General features: G+C 44.0%; 1 protein-coding gene across 7 annotated transcripts in view; it reads right to left on the bottom strand.

Moving 5' to 3' along the window:
• PTPRT (protein tyrosine phosphatase receptor type T) overlaps positions 1-20,446 on the bottom strand; it is a 1,099,906-nt gene that overhangs the window by 399,540 nt on the left and 679,920 nt on the right. For all 7 annotated transcript variants that reach the window (XM_081556965.1, XM_081556964.1, XM_081556963.1 and 4 more), the window contains one exon: positions 1,707-2,003. In XM_081556965.1, the coding sequence (XP_081413091.1) occupies positions 1,707-2,003 (297 nt within the window). The remainder of the gene's footprint in view (positions 1-1,706; positions 2,004-20,446) is intronic.

A 20,446-nucleotide genomic window follows, 5' to 3' on the forward strand; every position in this document is an offset into this window, starting at 1 on the left:
CACAAGAGTCAGACAGAACTTAGCAACTAAACCAGCAAACCACCCTCCTTGCCCCAACTCTGGATCTCCTTATTATATAAAATCAGGTTTAATGTTATTGGAAATATGAATGGGATGATTATTTTTAAATTAATGTGAAATTCCTGCCACATTGCCACTCCTTGGATATCGATGTCATATTTTCGATAGCTACGGCACTGGACATCTACAGCTCTGAAGAGATGGATGGGTGGTTTCTGTGTTGATTGTGCTAGAGGATTCTTTGTCAAGTTTTTTTTTGACTTAGTGCAAATGTAGTAGCTACATTTAATGAAAACTTACAGTCTGATGGACATGATTCTAGTTTCTTTATATGCCATCTTTTCTATGAGCGCAACAACCTATAAGTTAGGTACTATTATTATCTCCTTTTTAAAAAAAAAAAAATAACCATATGGCTTGTGGGGTCTTCGTTTCCTGACCAGGGATCAAACCTGGGCCCCAACAGTGGAAGCACAGAGTCCTAACCACTGGACCACCAGAGAATTCTCAATTTGTCTCCATTTTTACAGATAAGGAACCAAGGCACTGAGAGGTTAAATAACTTTCTCCAGGCATATTTGGCTCCAGAGTCTGACTTCTCAGACAGTGTATTAGCCTATGTGCTGGAGAAGGAGCTATTTATCTTTGATACAATGGAGACAAATCTAGAGAAAGTTCTGGCAGCTTCATCAGAAGCCAAATCCAGGGTCACAGAATGAAGCCAAGATGAGACGTCTGACCCTCTGTTGGAGGCTGGATGGGAATAGGTTTCCAGGAAGCAGGGTGCTAAAATCTTCTGGAGAGGCTGACCCAGTGAGAGCTGTACCCACAGGAGATCAAGGTTCTTTGCAAGACAGGAAGATGGAGGAGTAAGGTGACAGAGGCTGAGTCCCCACCACTGTGCTACCCAGAAGCACAGTCTAGAGGGGCTGCAAAGAGAGGGGCTGTGAGGATGATTTTTAAAGGGATTGGGGAGGGCTTGTTACAAAGGCAGATTTGATAAAACTTCCAGGTCTAGGATAAGATGGAGGGATTGAGGGACGAGGTTAGAAGAGGCTGGAGTGCTTTCCTCTCGTGGGACTTTGCAGCTGAGGATACGGGTCTTGATTCCACCAGGGACCATCACTCAGGTCTCCCTGTGTTCTAGGAAGTACACCTGAACACAGGGAGAGAAGTCAGTATAGGGGAGGATATGAGTTCAATTTTGGATACTTTTTTGAGACGCCTAGAGGACACCCAGGTGAATATGTGGTTCTGAGTGCATTCAATGTGTGTGCCAAGCTCTTTATGTGTATTTTCTGATCCTAATTTTTAAGCGATTCCAGAGCCGTCTGACTCCAAACTCAACATGTTTCAACAGTATGATCGATACACATCTTCTCTTTGGCGAGGCATCAGCGTGGTTAAATGTTGGCACAGCAGGTGGTATACAGTGAGAGCAGGGATGTGGATGAGCGTGTGTCTGTGGCAGAGGTGTCACTGTCTAGGGGGAGAGTGCCCTCTGGAGTGGTACACTATACAGCCTGCACGGTGTGTTACTGAAGGCATTAGAGAAGATGCTGATATACTGACAGAGAGATGAAAGATGCTGGAGAAAAATAAACCCTTGTAACTGCTAGGCGTGGCCCCCTGGGCTGGCCCAGCCCTCCCAGTTCCTGAGGGAGCACGCCCACTCCCTGACTCACCGTCCTCCTCTGTCTGCACCACCAGCTCCTCGCTCTCCATCCGGCCTTCGGGGTTGGACAGCAGCAGCCGCAGCCGGATGGTCATGAAGGGACGCAGGCCCCGCAGGGTGTAGTGGGACGAGGTCTGGATGAGCTCTTCGGCCTCGTACTGCTGCTGGTTGAACACGTACTGGTACTGCACCGTGAGGTTGTAGCTGTGGCAGCGGGTTACTGCGTAGCCGAAGGGCTCCCACTGCAGGGTCAGCTGCCGGGCTCGGATGTCCACGATCTCCACGTTCTGTGGGCCGTGCACCGGGTCTGCAAGACACACACGCAAGACATGGGGCTGTGAGCAGGCCATTGGGAAGGCGGGGTGGGGGCTCCGCTAAAACAGGGGAACACAGCTCTCACCAATTCAGCCACTGCCTTTCTGATTTCACCACTTAGAATATAATTTAATTACTATTTTTCTGTAAAACAAACCTACTATTTAAACACAAGCATCTAAAAGAAAACCTATTTAAAGGGAAAACCTGACTCACTTGTCATAAATGAGTATTAACCATTTAAAAAAATGCAAAGTTGTTAAAATCGTTTAGGTTCATCAGGTACCACTGAAGACCACCGTGGGTGCCAGCAACAGCACACACAATGCTTTGGGGAAATACTAATTGAGAAGGAAGCTGGAGTTCTCATCTCTCTCTTTACATTTCATCTGGCCACACCCCTTGCCTTGAGAAACAAGCCCCCTCTTTTCAGTTCACTGCACTAGAGTGCAGAGAATGCAAACTGAGCTGCATCCTTGACACACAGCACCCAGGCTGTCACTGTGACCAGTGGACAACGCCGTGGAATCTCCTTTCCTTTCACTGAAAACACAACTCTACCTTTTGGAGCCACCCACAACAGCCTTCAACTCTTCCTTGTCTCCGCTCCATTCTCAACCAAACAGGCCTCTCCAGGGAGATCATTCTAAAAACAGATCTGATGCAGTTGTCCAACTCCTAGGCACATATTTGGACAAAATTATAAATCAAAAGATATTTGCGCCCCATGTTCACAGCAGCCAGGACATGGGATGGACCTAAATGTCCATCAGCAAAGGAACAGATAAAGATTGAATATGTATACAATGGATGTGTACAGTGGAATACTACTCAGCCATAAAAAAGAATGAAATAATGCCATTTGCAGCTAAATGGATGGATCCAGAGATGATCATACTAAGCAAAGGAAGTCAGAAAGAGAAAGATAAATACCATATGGTATCACTTACATGTGGAATCTAAAATATGGCACAAATGAATTTATCTACAAAACAGAAACACACTTACATGCATAAAGAACAGACTTGTGGTTGCCAAGGAGGAGACGGACAAGAGATGGAAGAACTGGGAGATGGGATTAGTAGATGCAAACTCTTATATATAGAAACAACAAGGTTCTGTTGAAGAGCACAGGGAACTACATTCAATATCCTACAATAAGTCATAACAGAAAATAATATGAAAAATAATACATAATTTTAAAGGAATAAAAATTAAAAACAGGTCTTATTATGCCTTCTCCCCCCAGTGCTGTCTCCCATTCCATCCCTCCTTACTTATATTGGTCCCAGACCCTCATATATAACAGTGGCCATCTTTATTTTATTATGAATATTCTATTTATACTTTATGCAAATTAAGTAGATGTTTTTCCTCAAAATAGATTATAACAAACAAAACTATTTTTTTTTTAAATCTCCATATGTAAAGCTCATTCTCTAAGGTTTAGGCATTTATTACAATAGAAACACAACCTCTTTTATGATCAGCATACCTCATAAGTTCTTCTGTCAGGTTTTCTTCGCTGGCAGTAGTTAAGCACAGGCTAGAGATTCAGTCAGAGATTCACCCTACCTATAGGGCTTTACCAATTTATACAATCTCTTTGGGTCCATTTTCTATTTCATTTGTTAAATAGAGATAATGATAGTAGTTAACTTTACGCAGGGGGTGGGAGGCCATTAAATGAGGTGTTGTTTGCAAAGCTCTTAGAATTACACCTGGAATTTAAGCACTCAATATTTGCCAGTTTTTCTTTTGCAGTAAAAGGAAAAGTACTAAAAATAATAACAAGCCCTCACATACTGTATCCACCCAACCACCTTATATGTAGCAGTACTGTGTAGCATCCTTATGCAAAATGATGGATTCTGTCATCTCTCTGGTCCCCTCAGAGCATGTAGGGGTAAGGCTGCTTCCCCGCCAGTGCAGCGATAAATAGGGAGGGGGGATTCCCTGGTGGTCCAGTGGTCAGGACTCTGCTCTTCCATTGCAAGGAGCACGGGTTTGATCCCTGGTGGGAGAGCTAAGACAGGGGATGCCACATGGCATGGCCAAAAAGAAAAAAAGAACACGATACTGATGGAGCTGAGTTTTCTGATCTGTCTGTGCAGGGCAGATGTCCTGTGACTTGTGTAGGGACACACTTTGAAGTGGTCCTCTTTGGAGAAGGATGCTTAGAAATAAATGTCGGTGAGCCCAATAGCCAGCCCAGACCTCTGATGCACTGCTGGGGAGATTGAGGCAGCCTGGCCCTGCTCAACTACTGAGTTCATGGTCACTCTTACAGCCTAATAACTCATGTTATGTAAAAGAAAACCCGTGTCCCAAAAGCAAAGAGGTGACACTGAACAAAAGCTGCTATGTGGAGCCCACGTGGATTGAACAGTGAGAAGGGAGGTCCCCAGAGCTGGGGAGTTCTGACCTGGTGTGGGTGCTACTGCTGCTCGCTTCACACAAGGACAGACATATAGACAGAATTAACAGTGAGAAACTCCTTGCCTGGGAAGTCCTGAGCATCCCCCAGCACCGCCTGGCGGGAGCCTTTCTCTTGGTCCAGATGCCAGAACACTGCTGGCAGGGAGGCCGCCCACCCTGCTCAGAACCTCATGGACCCTCCTCTGGGTGTGCCTTCAAAACTGACTTGGAGCTTCGTCCAGCTAGACAACTGCCATCATGCCCTCTTGGCTCACCTTGTTAGAGTGAGATCGGGAACATTTAAGACCCATGAAATCCAAGGTTATGACCCTATTTTGTCAAACATCTTAAGATGTACCACAGTCCACGTTAAATACACATTTGGGAATCTCCAACACTCCCTTCTCTCCCTGATAGCTCAGTTGGTAAAGAATCCACCTGCAATGCAGGAGACCTTGGTTCAATTCCTGGGTCAGGAAGATGTGCTTGGAGAAGGGATAGGCTACCTACTCCAATATTCTTGGACTTCCCTTGTGGCTCGGCTGGTAAAGAATCCACCTTTAATGTGGGAGACCTGGGTTTGAACCCTGGGTTGGGAAGATCCCCTGGAGAAAGAACGGCTACCCACTCCAGTATTCTGGAGAATTCCATGGACTGTATAGTCTATGGGGTTGCAAAGAGTCAGACACGACTAAGTGACTTTCACTCTCTCTCACTCAATACTCCTTCAAACACTAAAGAAACAATAAAAACAAAACAACCTTGATAGCCAACAGCCTCAGTTTTGGGTTCTATCACCCCCATCACCTTGTGACCCCGTAAGGAAGAAACTGACTGCCAATCCCCCTTTGTGGATGAATAAACTGAAGCCAGAGAGGTCCAGGAACTTATATAGACTCACAAGAGGTAAGTTCAGCATGACAGCTTTGTAAAAATTGTCCTGCTCGCTAGAATGTAAGCTCTTGGAGAGCAAGGGTGCTCTCTGCTCATCCCTTCAGCCTGTGCCCAGCGTATCTGTTGAAACGATGCTTTAGTTTGTAAATCCCACCACAGCCTGTGAAGAAAATATCACTAGCCTTGTCCTAGAGGAAACCAAAGTTGCGTGAGATGAAAGGATGGGCCCAAAGCCACAGAGTGAGTGGCACAGCTGAGATTTGAAGGCTCTGGGACCAGAATCTCTGTGTTTTCTCTGTACTGTGGTATCAGGAAGGAGACCAAGGAAAGGACTTAAACATAAGGCCTGTCATGGTCATCAGGAATCTGGGGAGAATGTAGTGAGAAAGCTGAGAACTGTAAGGCAGAAATGGCTTGATCCATAGGAGTCTAAGGCCCACTGGGGAGGGTGACACGGGCACTTAATCACATTGGGGCTGAGCACTGGCACGTCTTCCCACTCCTCGCCTCCAGCTACCAGAGTCCTCTCTCCGAGCTCACCTAGGAAGATGTGCACATAAACACCTTTCTGCTGCTCTTCAAGGAAGGAGCAGACGAGGGCACCTTTTCAAAGAAGGCTAGAGATGTTGCAAGCCAGCCACAGAGCAGAGACTCCCTCCCAGAGTGGGAAGGTCAGGGCACAGGAGAAGTGACTTGCTCCTTCTGAAGCAGATGTGACTGACTGTCATCAGACAGGCCACAGGGACAGTGGAGCCAGGCAGAGCACGGCTTGAAGCCAGACTCTGGCGCTTACTAGCTGTGTGACCTTGGACAAGGGCACTTCATCTCTGAGCCTCCATTTCTTCATCTATAAAGTGGAAATTGTTGCACTAATCTCAGAGGGCTATTAATGAGCACAAAAGGAACTGTAAAGAGAGAGAAAATTGCCTCTAACAGTGGGCATTCCTCTTAGAGAGAATGGCCTTTCTTGGGGAACTGCCTTTAGAAGCTTGTTTGGAGTAGAAGCTTCACTCCCAGGGCCTTGGCATCAATTGTGCTTAGCCTTTAGAGGAAGAGGAAAATGAACTCACTGGCTGCTGGGACTGAATAGGGGAGGAAGAGAGTGAACATGATGGTGGAATGCTGGGTGGAGCCCAAAGGGACTGTTCTCATGGGACTCCCAGTCTTCAACAAGGTTCTCAAGATACCACAAACGATTGGCTATGATTGGATTTCTTGTAGCTTCTGAGATCTGAATGCCTCACTCGAGCCAAATAAGACACCACGTGGGAACAAAGAGACCAGAGGCAAAGGGCACCTGGAAAAAAACTGTCCATGTGTGTTACTGATACCTTGAAAGATAATGTGGGGCTTTCTCAGGCTATGGAATCAGAGATTCAAGCAAATCTCAGTTCAAGTTCAAAAGACAAGAACATTGGTGACCCTGTGGGTGATATACGTGTGGGTGAAAGTGTTCTGTAAGCTCGAGCACTCCCATTCAAGCAAAGGCAAGACCAGCTATACATTAACTCTGGACTGGACAGTTGCATGCTGAAAACAAGTGTTCAGCATAGGGAACTGAGATCAACGAAGGGACATGACTTACCCAGGGCCACAAAGCTAAGTAAGTCCCCAGCTTTGGACTCCCGCGGAACTTTACACAGCTGTCCAGCCCACTCAGTGTTTGCCATGCTTTCCAGGAACTGCTTGTTCTTGTATCCATCACTCCTCCCAGGCTGCAAGGGACCATATGCTGTTTGTCCAGCAACCCAGCACATGGCACCAGGCCTGTCAAGGGGCCCAGTCTGTGTTGGTTAAACTGAGATGAACAGATGGTAATCTGTTTTTGAAAACTGGGCTTGGAACCCTCTGACTCCACAATTCTCTGTTCTGTCCCCTGCAAGCACATCACCAAGTCTTTAAGGTGAATGCATCTATTTTTTTCATTCAAACAAGATAATGTCCTGAAATCCTACATGATGGAAACTAGTTTTCAAAAGCATTCACGCTTTCACTCTGACCCTCCCAGACCTCTGATGCCAAACCCTGCTTCTGCTCTGGTAATTGCCTACAGCAGGGAGAGTCTCAGGTTTACATTCCAGTTGGTACAAACAAGTTGGAAATTGCTGAGAAAGCCTTGTGTGTGCAGTGGAGATTGGTTTGTTGAATTTATATCCCTCGTGTAAATATGTCCAAGCCTAGAGCCCATGGTTTCTGCCTCCAGATAAGGCTCTGTCCATATGACCTTCTTGAGAAAGAGCCTACAGGCCATTGAGATGGCAAACAGTGGGAACAGAGTGTGTCTTTTCTGGGAAGCTGAAAAGTCTGCCTCTGATGGAAAATCACAGTGGTGTGACCTCTAGGTTCATTGTCTCTATGCCTTTAGACTTGGTGGTGGGGGGCCCATCCCAAGCCCTATGCAATGGGGAGCACACTCCAGCTCTCTGCAGACCATGCCCTTCTCCTGGAGCAGGAGTCAATGGGCTAATGTGCCTACCTGGTCCCTGTGGACCCACTGGCCCACCTGGACCAGGCTCTGGATGCCCAACGCCTCAGAATTCCCTGTCCCAATGGCCCCAAACTCACTTTCAGGGCTTGTCTGAACGTCTTTCCTTGGTTTGGCCATCCAAGGTCAGACCATATTCCATCTGTGTACCCCTAGATCCAAAGGGTGAACAAAGGATAGCTGTTTGGAGGAACAGACCTTTGTGGGGAAGGATGGAGTCAGGTGAAAGGAGAAGGAAAGAGACCACAGGCCTCTGTGTATATCTTGTCCCAGACCCTTTTGTGTTATTACATATGTTAGGGATAGGTGTGTGTGTGTGTGTGTGTGTGTATCTGTGTGCCTCACTCATGTCTTCAGAAGCTTCTTTATTCTGCAGCTACCTCTGGAGGGCGAGGTGGACCTCTTCACCTCAATCATGTGCCCTCTTGCCATGTGAGATCTTACTAAAGTACCATTTCCTCCTGAAGTACCATTTTCAACCCAAAACTCAGAGCACAACCTGCAACTTAGACCCTCCCCCCTCCAAATTCCCTCCCTAATTTTCCACTGTTCATTCTTTGAACCCTATGTTCCTAAAGCAGAGTGTTGCACCCTCGATCCTTTTATACCTCCATGCTCTGCTTGGGTTGCCACTAGCAAATCCCTATTGAGTATATTCAAGGCCTGACTCCAAAGCCATTCTTTCTTTATAACTTTCTCCAAAAACCTTTCTTGCCCAGGCTGGATGAATCATCATCTCTTTTCTTTACTATTTCTTCCACAGTCCTTATCAAATTGCAGATTAATTGTCTGCATGTTTGGTTCACGCTCACCCTCTCCCTGCTCACCTGTGAGCACCTAGATCTTTTCATTTTTATAACTGGAACTTACAACTGATTAATAAATAAGGATGAGTAAATATGAAAAGTATGAGACAACTGAAGACCGAACCAGAATCAAGACTCTATCACCCTGCAGGGGAAATGCAGCACATGAAGGGGTGAATCAGGACTCTCTCTACACTCCAGTTGTTAAGGTAATCATGTGGTTAAGTTAGAATTCCAGCCTCTTGTTTTATAGGGACCAAGCCTTCATCCCTTCTGTCAAAGGTAATCGCTGAAGGATCTCCTAATGACCTTAATCAAGACAACGTCTTATTTAAAAAAAAAAAAGGAGTAGCAAAGCAGATTTCTGATTCATGAATTTTCTATGTATTCATCTTAGAATGTGGAGTTGGCTGTAACATATGTACTGTTCAAAGTTGAACCTAAATTGAGATAATTTGGGGGCATGGGGCTGAAAATGTGGAGGTGGATAGCTTATATGTAAAATTAATTTTTTATCCATTTGGAGATGCAATTTGAGTTCCTTTCAAATTAAATTGCAATGGAGTCCGAGGCAGCTGGAAACATTATTGCCAACATAATTTGATACTGCAAGAGCAGTAATACATTGACAGATAGTTCCATGTGACCATTAATTTGCAATTTCTGCATGGCAATGATACACGAAGGGAAAAAAGGTAAAAGGAACAAAATTAAAATCCATCTTCTTTCAGCATTATCCAAACCTGCTCTCATGTTCCTTTCTGCCACCGCCTCTCATTTATTGCAGATGTTTGGTAGAAGATGAGAGTTTGTTGACTATTATCACAGACATCCTTATGAAGGTTGGCAAGGACAGGAATCCAGAGCCTTCATTTAGGGATACTGGTACCCTCACCATCCAGGGTCACTGGGCCTTACCTACCCCGGCCACTAAAATCACCCAAAGCTAGAACATGTTACCTTGTGAGAGCTGACTCGGTTCAAGAGGCAACCGACTGGCTGGAGGCCATGGACTTCAGGCCCAGGATGAACCTAATAGCTACAACCCAGGGGCCCTAGGATAGTCATTAAGCCATGGTCTCTTGGTTCCAACATCCTTTCTATACCCTGTTTTGTGATGCTGGGGCTGGTAGTTCATAAAGCACAGCTCTGCTTCAGCACATGGTTCTATGCTAGTCTCTGCCAGTAGGGGCAACAGACAGTGGTCCCCTTCCTGGCACTGTTAGTCGCTCAGTCGTGTCCAACTCTTTGCAACCCCATGGACTGTGCCTGCCAGGCTCCTCTGTCCACAGAATTCTCCAGGCAAGAATACTGGAGTGGGTTGCCATGCCTTTCTCCAGGGGCTCTTCCTGACCCAGGGATCGAACCCAGGTCTTCTGCATTGCAGGCATATTCTTTACCATCTGAACCAGCAGGGCAGTAGGGACGTGTTTTGTGGAAGACAATCTTCCCATGGACAGGGGAGCGGATGGTTTCAGGATGATTCAAGCACATTACATTTGTTATGCTGAGGCTGATCTGACAGGAGGCGGTGGTTAGGTGACAATGAGAGCGATCAGGAAGCAGCTATAAATACAGATGAAGTTTCACTTGCCCATAGCTCACCTCCTGCTGTGTGGCCCAGTTCCTAACAGGCCACAGGCCAGTATCGGTCTATGGCCCAGGGGTTGGGGGTCTCTACTCTAAGAAGAAGAGGAGAGTGCTTCCTGTTCCCACGGGCATCACTCCAGTATCGCTTCTTCACCCCGGGGAAGTTCATTCTGCTCCAGCAGTTGGATCTACTTTGCAGTTTCTCTACCACTTAAAAGAGCAGGATTCACTGCAGAACCTCAGAGACACTAGCACCAGCCAAAAAGTGCTCCCTCTTCCAACTTTTTAAATGCTTCTGATTTCAGTCTGTTCTCTTGTTCTCCCCAGCCCCAGTGGTACCTGTTCTCACAGCTGCTATATTGGTATAATACTTTCATGTTCTCTTTTACCTTTTGAGTTTTCTAGCCAATTCCTTATATATGGTTAACAAGAGGTTTCCAAACTTTCATGGCGACTTTTGTGTTACAGTCATTTTTTCACAAAGTTCCTAGCCAAAGAAATACCCAGCAGTTTCATTCACTAGTTGGTCCAAGCAATTTAATAAGTATTTATAGCCTAACCCTTAGTGAGTCTTCCTGGGTATCTCAAATGGTAAAGAATCTGCCTGAAACGTGGGAGACCTGGGTTCGATCCCTGGGTAGGGAAGATCCCCTGGAGGAGGGCATGGCAACCCACTCCAGTATTCTTGCCTGGAGAATCCCATGGACAGAAGAGCCTGGCGGGCTACAGTTCATGGGGTCGCAAAGAGTTGGACAGGACTAACACACACACAGCCACTTAACAGAGGCTTGAGAAAACAATACACGTAAATCAAAAGAAAAATATTTTAATTCCCTTCTTAAATAACCACAATCACTTACTTATAGGATACCTGCATTTGTCAAGCCCTGCACACCTTATCAAACTGTGGATTCAGATGAAAAATTGCTGCTCTTATTGCCTGCCCCATGCTGATTTTCCTGAAATACTTGCTTTTCACCTCAGTAACAACAGTAAGCCCAGCTTTGCAAAGATATGATGTCACTGAAAGGAATGTAGCCCAATCTAATGTTGAAACTGTGGATCACCTCAACTTAGTAGTTTGTACAATGTCTGACAGATGACACTGTTTTCCATCATCATTTAAAACTGACATTCTAAACACCCTCATGCCATGCCTTTGTGAGTTCATTGTGGCAGCCTAGGCTGCCTCAGGACAGTTTGAGAACCACCATGGTGAACTCCTATTAGGCAATCCTCCCTATTATTAAAGTGTGTGATGAAATTCAAACTCAACCTCGACTGGTCCGGATGCAAGATCCGAATGCCTGAACTTGATCATTCCCCGTTCCCTGCCCTCCTTTTCCCAGGCTCCATTCTGCCTTGGTACCCCTGCCCACAAATCCGATGTGCTGGCTGGCCACGCTCTGCTTCCCAGCTCTGGCTCAGACCTGTCTCTTCACTCTTGGCCCCATACAGATGCGTCCACCGGGACAGTTGCTGAGTGAGAAGCAGGGTGGCCGACCACACCTCCTGCCACAACGGCTCAGGTGTTCAAACACCAGGAAGAATTAAATGGACACAGGCTCAAGATCGCAGCCTGGAAATAAAAGCTTCAGAATGCTTAAAAATTACTTCTGTGGCAGAGGAAACTGGGTTGGAAAGAGAGAAGCAATTTCTAAATTACCTGGTTTCAGTTTCCGGAGAAAGAAGGAGTTTCAGGGTGGGGTGGGGCTTTGCTTCAATTTACACTTAATTCGTGGCAAGTCCACTTGTCCGTTTAAAAAAAAAAAAGAAAGAAGGGGGGGAAGCTGGAGAAAGAGTAAAACCTGAAACATCTGAGAGTCCAAAGCCACCCAGCTCTGAGCCCAGGTAAGGTATATGTTACACCTTCTGCATACCACCTCTCCTTGGGACACACGGTCTGGCTGTGAACATTATGAGCCCTGGAATTAGGGAAGAGCCCTTAGTGCACCTAACCTGCCATCACTGTGACACTGGTAAGAAGCCATTTGTAATGTAAATCAAATGATTTCTAGAATATGTCAAACAAACAAAGTAGTATCTTCTGATAGGATCCTGACAGCCCGTCTCCCAGGATGATCTTGATCTCCCAAGGAGTCACATTAATCTGCAGACACTACTCAGGACTGCTGGACCGTGGAGAGCCCTGATGTGTCAGCAGCCCCAGAAATGCCTACCAAGCTTTTTTTATGATGCCCAAAGCTTTATTTATTCACTATTTTGGAAACGTACAAGAGTATCATTACACTGAAGGAATCATTTCAAACAAATCCACTGTCAGTGAAAGGTGGCTTATTCTCTGCCGAAGTTTCATTTGAGACTCACCTACATGAGCAGAAAGGATACACGATGAGGCAAAAGTTGTCTGTTCTGGTCACCTTGTGGCAAAACACCAAAAAGAGAACCCCAGTAGAAGATAAAGCACAGGATAACAGAAGCTAGAAGACCCATTTACCTCCCGATTATCTGTCTCATTCACTTGTGAAGCATGAGCACCTCTCAGCAAAGGCGATGGGGGTAAAATGTTTACATGTTTCGTGGCTGACCCTGCTAATAGAAAGGACCCCTGGTCATGACAGTGTGAGATACAATCCTAGCTTAGGCTCTTACAGACGCCATCAAATGATAATCCCTCACATCAGAATCCTGAAGGGGTCACTATCCTACCCATTGGACTTTCAACATCAACTTACCCTTTTTTTGTTTTTTAAACTTTTTATTTTGTACTGGAGTATAGCCGATTAACAATATCGTCTGCAGCAAAGGGACTCAGTCTATATATACAAGTATCCATTCTCCCCCAAACTCCCCTCCAATCCAGGCTGCCACATAACACTGAGAAAAGTTCCCAGGGCTATACAGCAGGTCCTTGATAGTTATCCATTTTAAACATAGTAGTGTATACATCTCCATCCCAAATTCCCTAACTACCCCTTCCCCAAACCTTTCCTCAGCAACTATAAGTTCATCCTCTAAATCTGTGTGTCTGTTTCTGTTTTCTAAGTAAGTTCTTTTGTATAAACAGACAAGATCTACGGAAGGTACGATCTCCCAAGACAGAACCAGGAAGAAATAAAAATATGACCAGACCAATCACAAGCACTAAGATTGAAATTGATTCAAAAACTCCCAACAAACAAAAGTCCAGGACCTGATGGTTTCACAGGTGAATTTTTTCAAACATTTCTTATAAAAGAATTAACACTATCCTTCTGAAACTGGAAAAAATTGCAGAAGGAGGAACACTTCCAAACTCATCCTGAGGCCACCATCACCCTGATACCAAAACCAGGTAAAGATACCACAAAAAGAAAGAAAGAAAGAAAGAAAGAAAGAAAGAAAATTACAGGCTAATATCACCAATGAACACAGATGCAAAAATCCTTAACAAAATCCTAGCACTTTGAATCTAACAATATGTTAAAAAAAACCATACACCGTGATCAAGTGGGATTCATTCCAGGGATGCAAGGATTTTTCAATATTCATAAATCAATCAATGTGATACACGACATCAATCGAATAGAAGAATAAAAACTATAAGATCATCTCAATAGATGCAAAAAAGCGTTTGACAAAATTCAGCACCCCTTTTTGATAAATTCTCTCCACAAAGTAGGCATAGAGGGAACATTCCTCAACATACTAAAGGCCTTATACAACAGTCCTACAGCTAACATCATACTCAATGATAAAAAGTGGAGAGCATTTCCTCTAAGATCACGAACAAGACAAAGATGCCCACTCTCACCACTTTTCTTCAACTTATCCTTCTAAACCTGCCTCCATACAATGTGAGCTTTTTCTTCAGTGTTATCAATCAAAAGCCCTTCCCACTTTTCATGTCCCCTTCACCTGCAAAAAAATCCTTCCTGCTCAGTTGCCTGATGTTTTCACCCTTTCTCTCTCCTGCCCATCAAAACTTATTTATGAACTGTGTGACCTTGAAAGAATCTCTTTATCCTTTCTAAGCCTCAATTATATATTAATGATATCAAAAGTGAAGCTAATGATATGGATCTCCTAGGATTCTTGTGAGATGAAAGTGAAATTATATGTGATCAAATGATAGTGGGATGTTGCTCTGTAACAAGCAGACCAGAAGTCACTAGTTTATAACAACAGGCATTTATTCTTGAGCTCATGCATCTGCTTGTTTGACCTAGGCTGGGCTCAGGTCTGCTCCACGTGAAAGAGCAGAGGTTACTCAGGGCATGTTCTTTCCATACTGGATGTACCAGAGCCAAGCTGACCTGTGTAAAAGCTGGTAAGCTCTCCCTCATGTCATGTCCTGAAATGGACATGTCCACCATACTGGCCAAAGCAAGTGTCTAGGCAAGTCCAACATCTACAGGGCCGAGCCTTCCACAGTGGAGAAGTGGAGGTTGAAGAAATGAGTATTTGCTGAATGATAACCCCAACTATCATAGATCAATACGCATTTAAGTTTTGGTTAACATGACCAGCCAGCCCTTCTTCACACATCACAGGGTTGGTCCTGGGAGAGGAGAGAAGTCTGACTTTGAATCATTACTCTCCATTTTACATGGTGTCCTATGGTGAACACCCTCCATAACATCCATCTATTTCCCACTGATGGACATGAAGTTTGCTTCCAACTCATCACTACCAGGGATTGTGATTAATTTTATGCAATATTATCATTTGTGTGCTTCATGTAAATACCAATATAGATACAGGACTGTCGCCTTATAAGGCTGACTCTTTACAGACACATTACCCTCTCCTCCCCACCATCTAAAACCCTTGACAACCACCCATTTGTTCTCTACCTCTATAATTTTATGATTCCAAGAATGGTATATAAATGAAATCACATAGTATGTAACATTTTAAGATTTCTTTTCCACTTAGCATAATTCCCTTAACAATCATCAAATTCATTGCTTTTATTAATAGATGTCTCCTTTTTATGGTTGAGTACTGTTTCACGGTAAGGGTGTCCCACAGTTTGTCTAACTATTCACCAACTGAAGGACACGTGAGTAGTTTCCAGTTTGTGGTTAAACAGGTTTGGTTTCAATTTCAACGTGTGGAGGTGGGGCCTTTCCCACACAGCACCAAGTAATTGTCCAAACATCAGCTGAGTGTCCTACGGTGCAACTCAATTCTGACACTATCTACCCTGAAATATCATCGGATTTCACAGGTTAAGGGTTCAGTCCTATAAGAATACTTCCCAACCCCCACCCTACATACATGCATTTCAGTTGCCAGTGGGAAGTCCAGGTACTTCTGACCAACAGGCCTCTAATCAGTCGTTCCTATGACCCCCAACTCCTCAAGTTTGGTTCATTTGCCAGAGCAGCTTACAAAACTCAGAGAAACATTTTACTTATAAATTACTGGATTGTTACAAAAGGATAAAACTCAGGAGCAGCCAGATGGGAGGGACGCACAAGACAAGGTCTGGGAAAGGGTGTGGTGTGTCCAGGCCCTCTACAGGCACAGCACCTTGCCAGCACCTCCATGCGTGTTCACCAACCGGGAAGCTCTCTGAACCCTCTCCTTTGGGTGTTGTTATGGGTTCAATTCTGTGTGCCAGGCACTTGGACAGTCTCCACTTAATGGAGACTTCATTCCATAATCATGACTGATTAAATCAATCTCCACTGACAACTGATCTCTATCTCCAACCCCTCTCCTGCCCCCAAAGGTCAGAAAGTTCCAACCCTTCCATAACAAGGTTGGCTCTCCTTGCAACTGTCCCCCTGGCAATCACCCCCATCCCTGGGTACATCAAAAAGTCACCTCATTCGCACAGTCACCACTAGTGCTCTTACCACGCAGGAAATTCCAAAGGTTTTAGGAGCTCTGCGCCAGAAATGGGAACCAAATATATGCTTCTGATTGCAAATCACAATATCACTGGGATCGTGATAAACAAATCTACTTGGGGCATTCATATACAAGTTTCTGTGTGAACCGAAGTTTTCATTTCTCTGTGATAAATGCCTAAGGAATTGCTGAATTGTATAGGAAATTTGTTTTTAAAATAATTTGACAAACTATTTCCAGAGTGTCTGAACTAGTTTACATTCCCTCTAGTGGTGTAAGAGCCATCTCATTTCTTCACATCCTCAACAGTACTGAGTGTCATCACTATTGTTTTTATTAGCCATTTACATAGGTGTGTAGTGGTCTCTCGTGGTTTTAATTTGCATTTCCCTAAAGGCTAATGATGCTGAACATCTTTTCATGTGCTTTTCGCCATCTGTATACCCAGTTCATTTGTTTTTAACTTTTGTTTTCTAGTAAATGAACTTAAAGATCCAGATTTTCCTTTAAGTATTGTTTCAGTTCTGTTCAACAATATAGAAATGCTCTGCTTTCATTGTTATTCACTTCATGATTCTTTATGATTTCCTTTTTAACCCAAGTGTTACTCAGTAGTATGTTATTTAGTTGTCAAATTCATGGGATTTTTAAAGCTGTCCTATAGTTATTAATTTCTAATTTTATTTTAAAATAGTTGAGGAACATGGCCTGTCTGATACAGATTCTTTAGAATTTAATTAGGCTTCTTTTATGACCTAACACATATTCTATTTTTGTGATTGCTTTGTGTGTCCTCAAAACATATGTTTTCTCTGTTTAGATGTAGCGTTGTTGTTTTTTTTTTTTTGGGGGGAGGGTGCTCTGTGTGGCCTCTGGAATCTTAGTTTCCTAACCAGGTACTGATCCTAAACCCTGGCAGAGCAAGCACTGAGTCCTAACCACTGGACTGCCAAGGAATTCCCTAGGTGTAGAGCTCTATATATTAAAATCATTTGATCTTAATTTGTCACTATGTTAATTAACTTGAATTTATGAATTATATTTTTGTATCTTCAACATCTGTTTATTTTTGTCTATTTGCTATTATTCCATTTAAATAGACTGATCTCCTATCTTGGTCAGTACCCTTCTCTACCAAGAATGATAGCAATAACAACAACTGAAATTTGTAAATGCTTATCCAATTCATGTGCCATTTCAAAGTCTGTGTCCCAGGCACTTGGCTTATTACTTGGCTTATATCACATTTACTTCTCACAATGATAATTCTCAATGTTTCACAATTTGCAAATGAGGAAACTATGGGTCTAGAAGCAAAGTGACCACATCATGCACCCAGCAAATGGCAGAGCTGACATCTCCACAGATGGGCGGATCCGTGGGCAGATTTGCCCTTTAAGGTCATAGTTTTAATGACTCTACTATCAGACTCGGTTTGTTCATTTGCAAAAGGAGGGGTAACTCCCCATCCTTGGAGGATTTTTAGGGTTTGTTTTTAGGCCAAGAAATTCTGCATTATTATCATTGTCTGTGTTAATATTTAGCAAGGTCTTGCTACATAAGTTCTGGTTCAATGCTAAGAACTGCATGTGCATGACCCTATTTCATCATCAAGCTGCTCTAGAAGCTACATCAGTTTAGTTCAGTACAGTTGCTCAGTCGTGTCCGACTCTTTGTGACCCCATGAACTGCAGCACGCCAGGCCTCTCTGTCCATCACCAACTCCCGGAGTCCACCCAAACCCATGTCCATTGAGTCGGTGATGCCATCTAACCATCTCATCCTCTGTCGTCCCCTTCTCCTCCTGCCCTCAATCTTTCCCTGCATCAGGGTCTTTTCAAATGAGTCAGCTCTTCGCATCAGGTGGCAAAAATATTGGAGTTTTAGCTTCAACATCAATCCTTCCAGTGAACACCCAGGACTGATCTCCTTTAGGACAGACCGGCTGGATCTCCTTGCAGTCCAAGGGACTCTCGAGTCTTCTCCAACAGCACAGTTCAAAAGCATCAATTCTTCTGCACTCAGCTTTCTTTATAGTCCAACTCTCATATTGAAATTCTAATGTTACAGAGGGCTCAGACAGGGTTCCCCACTAGGATATGAACTCAGCAGAGATGACTTCAAGACGTGCGTTCCTAATCACCGTATCAGATGTAGTGTTACCCAAAAACTGGGTTTGTCTCTTGGTGGGTGTTGAGCCAACAGATACAACCAAGTCAAAGATCATTAATTACCAAGACCTCCTCAGGGGCAAGAATAGAGACCAGGCTTAGATCACAAATGGCTTAGGCAAAAATGGCTTCTCTTGTCAGGGAAGCCATTCCAAGTTCTCTGTCTCTGGGGACTCCCTAACTTATTTCCTTACTCTAGGTCTCTTGCACTCAACTGGAGGCTTTACAAACAACATTTCAAGTAACCCCACACAAGCCTTTGGAGGGTGGAATTAATGTATTTCCAGTGGTCCTCTGGATGACCCTGGGGACTCCTTAAAGAAGTTCTTTTCTTCTCTTACTTGATGGAATCACCTCTTGTAATCACCTGGCATCTGAAGTACAGCATTTTGATTTTTTCTAAGTGCTAACACCCTCCTAAATGCAACCCTTAGCCCTTGTCTGAGGTGTTCTCACCCTCTTAGCTCATTTCTTCCTCTTCACCACTTTTTCCAACGCCCCATTTCCTAGGGAAGTACACACACCCCCCCTCACATTGCTGATCCTCTCCTGTATTCTTCTGAGTCAACCATTTTACCTTTTTGCATTTCTTTTTTCTTGGGGATGGTTTTGATCACTGACTCCTGTACAATGTCACAAACCTCTGTCCATAGTTCTTCAGGCCCTCTATCAGATATAATCCCTTGAATCTATTTGTCACTTTCACTGTATAATCCTAAGGGATTTGATTTAGGTTATACCTGAATCGTCTAGTAGTTTTTTCTACTTTCTTCAATTTAAGTCTGAATTTGGCAATAAGGAGTTCATGATCTCTGAGCCACAGTCAGCTCCGTCTTGTTTTTGCTGACTATAAACAGCTTCGCCATCTTTGGCTGCAAATAAAATAATCAATCTGATTTCAGTATTGACCATCTGGTGATGTCCATGTGTAGAGTCTTCTCTTGTGTTGTTGGAAGAGGGTTTTGCTATGACCAGCTCATTCTCTTGCAAAACTCTGTTAGCCTTTGCCCTGCTTCATTCTGTACTCCAAGGCCAAATTTGCCTGTTATTCCAGGTATCTCTTGACTTCCTGCTTTTGCATTCCAGTCCCCTCTGATGAAAAGGACATCTTTTTTGGGTGTTAGTTCTAGAAGGTCTTGTAGGTCTTCATAGAACTGTTCAATTTCAGCTTCTTCAGCATTACTGGTTGGGGCATAGACTTAGATTACTGTGATATTGAATGGTTTGCCTTGGAAACAAACAGAGATCATTCTGCTGTTTTTGAGACTGCATCCAAGTACTGCATTTTGGACTATTTTGTTGACTATGAGAGCTACTCCATTTCTTCTAAGGGATTCTTGCCCACAGTAGTAGATATAATGGTCCTCTGAATTAAATTTGCCCATTCCAGTCCATTTAGTTCACTGATTCCTAAAATGTTGATGTTCACACTTGCCATCTCCTGTTTGACCACTTTTAATTTACATTGATTCATGGACCTAACATTCCAGATTCCTATGCAATATTGACCTTTACAGCATTGGACTTGAATCAGTGCTGAATATTCACTGGAAGGACTGATGCTGAAGCTGAAACTCCAATACTTTGGCCACCTGATGAAAACAACTGACTCAATGGAAAAGACCCTGATGCTGGGAAAGACTGAAGGCAGGAGGAGAAGAGGACGGCAGAGGATGAGATGATTGGATGGCATCACTGACTCGATGGACATGAGTTTGAGCAAGCTGTGGGAGTTAGTGATGGACTGGGAAGCCTGGTGTGCTGCAGTCCATGGGGTCGCAAACATGACTGAGTGACTGAACTGATTCTTCTGGGAAAACTCCAGCCTAAAAAAGAATCATAAGCCAGATGCAACTTAGAATATCTTTTAAACATGGAAGTGTGGGCTGTTCTCACTTATCCCAACCCTTTTATCTACTCATTGTTTCTCCTTCCCACGGTTCCCTGGAGGAATGAGAGAGAAGCAGTGAGTTATTACCATGTTAAGCTGCACTAAACGGCTTTGTATTATGCTTAGAGACCTCTGGAGAAATAAGGATGAGATCACTGTATCTTTTGTTCTTGGGAAAATAATGTGGCAAAAAGACACCTCTAATCCTCTATTTTAATTTGTTTTTATTGATCTCTTTCAAAATTAGGGAAACAAGTTTTCTCACTGCAAACGTTATGACAATGCATGGGGAGGCCTAGTTATAGAGACTAATGAAGTTAGGGCTATGCAAGAGAGCCTTTTCCTAAGGCAGGGGGAGAGGGAGGGTGGTAGGTGGGC

Source organism: Giraffa tippelskirchi, chromosome 13, assembly GCF_054371585.1.
Source record: "Giraffa tippelskirchi isolate mGirTip1 chromosome 13, T2T-mGirTip1v1.2.pri, whole genome shotgun sequence".
Classification (NCBI taxonomy): domain Eukaryota; kingdom Metazoa; phylum Chordata; class Mammalia; order Artiodactyla; family Giraffidae; genus Giraffa; species Giraffa tippelskirchi.